The 3,490-nt window shown below is 45.0% G+C and overlaps 1 protein-coding gene across 2 annotated transcripts in view; it reads right to left on the reverse strand.

Annotated features, from left to right (window-relative positions):
* The window catches only part of DGKB (diacylglycerol kinase beta), a 742,837-nt gene that overhangs the window by 572,176 nt on the left and 167,171 nt on the right, over positions 1-3,490 (reverse strand). For both annotated transcript variants that reach the window (XM_019508504.1, XM_019508505.1), the window contains exon 7: positions 1,184-1,258. In XM_019508504.1, coding sequence (XP_019364049.1) covers positions 1,184-1,258 — 75 coding nt within the window. The remainder of the gene's footprint in view (positions 1-1,183; positions 1,259-3,490) is intronic.

The raw sequence follows: 3,490 nt of genomic DNA on the forward strand, positions 1-3,490 counted from the left end.
TCAAAAAGAGGTATTGAGAGGATGGAAAGCTGCTGTGTTTGTGGCTGTGGCTCCAGCCCAAACCTGGGGTCATGCCCAGAGCTGTAGTTGCAACTGCTGTCTGTCCCTCTACTGCCTCTGCCCCCATTGCCCTTGTCCCCACAGCTTCTGCCCTGCTCCTGGAGCCTCAGGCTCCCTGCCTCCACTTCACTCACCCTCACCCCACCACTCACGTCAGTCCTGGCTGGAGCCAGGGCCAGAGCTGCCACGCAGCTACAGCTGCTACTGGGCTGGGTAGGGGCTCCATGCTCTTTGCTCCAGGCTCAAGCAGGGCCGAAGATGGGAAGGTGAGGCAGGTGATAGGAGGCAGATGCTGCAGGAAGGGAGATAGGAGGACTGAAGCTACGAGAGTGGCAGATGTGGCAGTGGGGGCAGGAAGGAGGGAGGTAAGTGGTAGGAGAGAGGTGGCAGAGGGCAAATTGCAAAGGGTCAACAAAAGTGGGGGGGCAAGCTGCCTGACCCTCTCCCCACTGTCCCCACAGGCTGCTTCTACTATTTGCACCCTCCTACTGCCTACTCGCTAACTGCCCCTGCCTGTCCCCCTACTGCCTCCCCCACCGCCACTGCTTTTCCTGCTGCAGTGGTTGGAGGGCACGGATTTAAGATGCTGCTCCAATGATTCAATTCTATACATGGGAAATTATAACAAATTTATACAATTTCAATATTTGGAATACAATTCTTCAGGGCTTGTCTTAAATTCAGGGTCATCTTCATTTTGGGTAAATATGGTAAATAAAATAAAACCAAATTATAGGGAATTATAAGACTTTTCAATGTCATATTATAATTATTGTTATTTAATTTATATTGATGCACTGCCCAAGGACAATAAACTGGAATTGGGCTAGGTGTAGTATATAGAACAAATCATAACTGATTCTCCTTCAGCTTTTGTGATAGATTTATGCCTTAAGGACAAGGCCTTAAACTTTAGGTTTCATAATTATGACCAGAGTAGTTTGCTATCCTCATTAAAAAAAAAAGATTGAGTGAATGATACAGCAGTCCCACAAAGAATCAACCATTATTAGTTTTTATTATTTATACACTAATGTATCTTGTACAGATTTATAAAGTGATTTAAAACAGTCCCCAACATCTTCCAGACTTAATATCAACATTCATCTGCCAAAATGCTTACTGGACTGAGTTCAGTGACATCCCATTCAAGATATTCTGCAACATGCATCATTTGAGTTATGATATTTTCCAGCTCCTGGGCAGTAAAAAAGAAACAAAGACATTTTAATGCAATATTATAACTAAGTCTTTTGTAGGTCACTTTACAATTCAGATACCTATTTGATAATTATGCTGACAGAAACTAACAGTGTATTAGAGTGATTTTTTTCTGGGTGTGAACATATGAAATGTATACTTTAACAAACCAATCATTTAAATAGAAGTCATTAAAGTGTGTGGTAGAGATACTTACGCAATCATTAATTATATGCCTAACATTTGATCATCAGTAGAAGTGCAGAGCTATATGTGAGCATGGAGCCGATTAGTCCAGCAGCCTCCCCATGTCTTGTGTATCAGCTTTCCTGCACTTCAAAATTGTGGTGGGGCACTTGAACTAAAGCTCATTCACCACCTTTTTGAAGTGCAGAGATGCTAATATAAGAGGCACTGTGGCACTTTAATTAAAGTGCTGCCCCTCCCCCCACCTCCAGAGCATATGTAAAAGCGGCCCAAGCTTTCACCTAAATAATACTCTAAAGGGTACAGCATTCTCCCCCAAAAATTTCTAGACTGCAGCTATAAAATGCAGTGGGTAGAGGTACCCCTCCACTTCTCTTGAAACTAGGCTTTCAGCAATCAAAAGTACAAGAGAAAACATGTTTTTGAATCATAAAGATTAGGAAATTTCATTAGATGAAGGGGTACTTGAGTTCCAGTCCTTGTTACCATGTTTATTTCCATTTTTTAACCAATGACAGTCTAATGTAAAATGTGAAAGAGCCCCGGAAACAAGGCTCAGAATGGAATTGCTATTCCTACAATTTCCTACTACAGAAGCAGCCTCTCATAAGTATGATAAATCAATATACTCTCCAGCTTTTTTTGTTTGCTTAGGTTTCTTTTGCTTGTAAAAGTTCATGAGAACACAGGCACAGAAAATCTTGTAGATAAATGAAGTCAGTTAATTCATGGATAGCCTTCAATTGATTAGCACTTAAAATGTTGATTTTAGAAAGTTACTTTATTAACTCAGTATACTGTCATAATTAATATTTTTATTGAAATCCAGCCTTTAAGATGTGATTTTGAGATGATAATTTGCAATGGGTAACATTTTACTCAGACAGAATTTCTTTATTTTAATTAAAAGTAAAGCTAAATTGCCTAGTGCATACTGTCCTCTCCATCAGCAATAGGCACCCTCATTTCTTCTGTCATTTGGACCTGCACATATTGCTGATTTTTCTATAATTCAAATGAGTGGCACATTTAAATTGGTCCTCTCATTTGAATGATATTAACATAGTATTCTCCAACTAGAAAACTTCTAATTTCAGGCTACCAGCAAAACATCTGAAAAGGTAAGTGACATAGAATACAGTGCAGTTAAAAATGCAGCTGCAGAGAAGATACTATAGTTTGTGGGTGCAAATACTAGATGGATCCTCTCCTCATGAGCTATATGGAGGACAAGGACCAATGCACAACAGATCCACGTTCTGCACTCTTAGAGTGCATCCAGATGGGCATGCATGTGCCTCTTGCAGAGTCTTAAAGCCCTTTGAGACGCTATAAGAGGCACATGTGGGAACGTAAAAAATGGGCTCCATGCCAGTAAGTAGGAGCTGGGGGCAGGGCTGGAGACCCCCGCTGGCCCCATCCCCTGCCCACTCCCCAAGCCCCCCAAATCGCTACCCCACCCAATCACATCCCCCACCTGCCCTCCAAGCCATCCTGATCACTGCCCTGCCTGGTCCCATCCCCCACCAGTTCCTGCAGCACCCACATTGCTGCCCCACTTGGCCTCAGCTTCCTGGCAATTAAAAAAAAGTCCTGCACTCACCGGCAGTAGCAGCTGCCGTTGGGGTCACTGAGGCCTCCTGGCAGAGCTCCCCCACACAACATGAGACAGCGGAAACCAGCCTGGGCCACCTGGCACCCGCACTGCCGCTGCTTCACCGCGTGGGTGCAGACAGGGTCAGCAGGGTGCCACACAGCTCTGTGCATGGTCAAGCAGTGGGGCCGCTCAGGCTGAGTGGTGCTGGGTCCCAGGTGACAGCTCCAGTGGCCTCAACTGCCCAACAGTGCATGGAGCAATGCAGCGCCCTGCCGACCCGGGCCACACCCACATGATGGGGCAGTGCAGGTGCTAGGCGGTGGGTCCCACTGCCCCATACTGTGGGCAAGGGGACTCTGCCAGGAGGCCCCAGTGACCCCAACAACCTCCGCTACTGCCAGTGAACACAGGGCCTCTTTTTTTTTT

The sequence above is a fragment of the Gavialis gangeticus genome, unplaced genomic scaffold (assembly GCF_001723915.1).
Source record: "Gavialis gangeticus isolate Ggan-Ray unplaced genomic scaffold, GavGan_comp1, whole genome shotgun sequence".
Classification (NCBI taxonomy): Eukaryota; Metazoa; Chordata; order Crocodylia; family Gavialidae; genus Gavialis; species Gavialis gangeticus.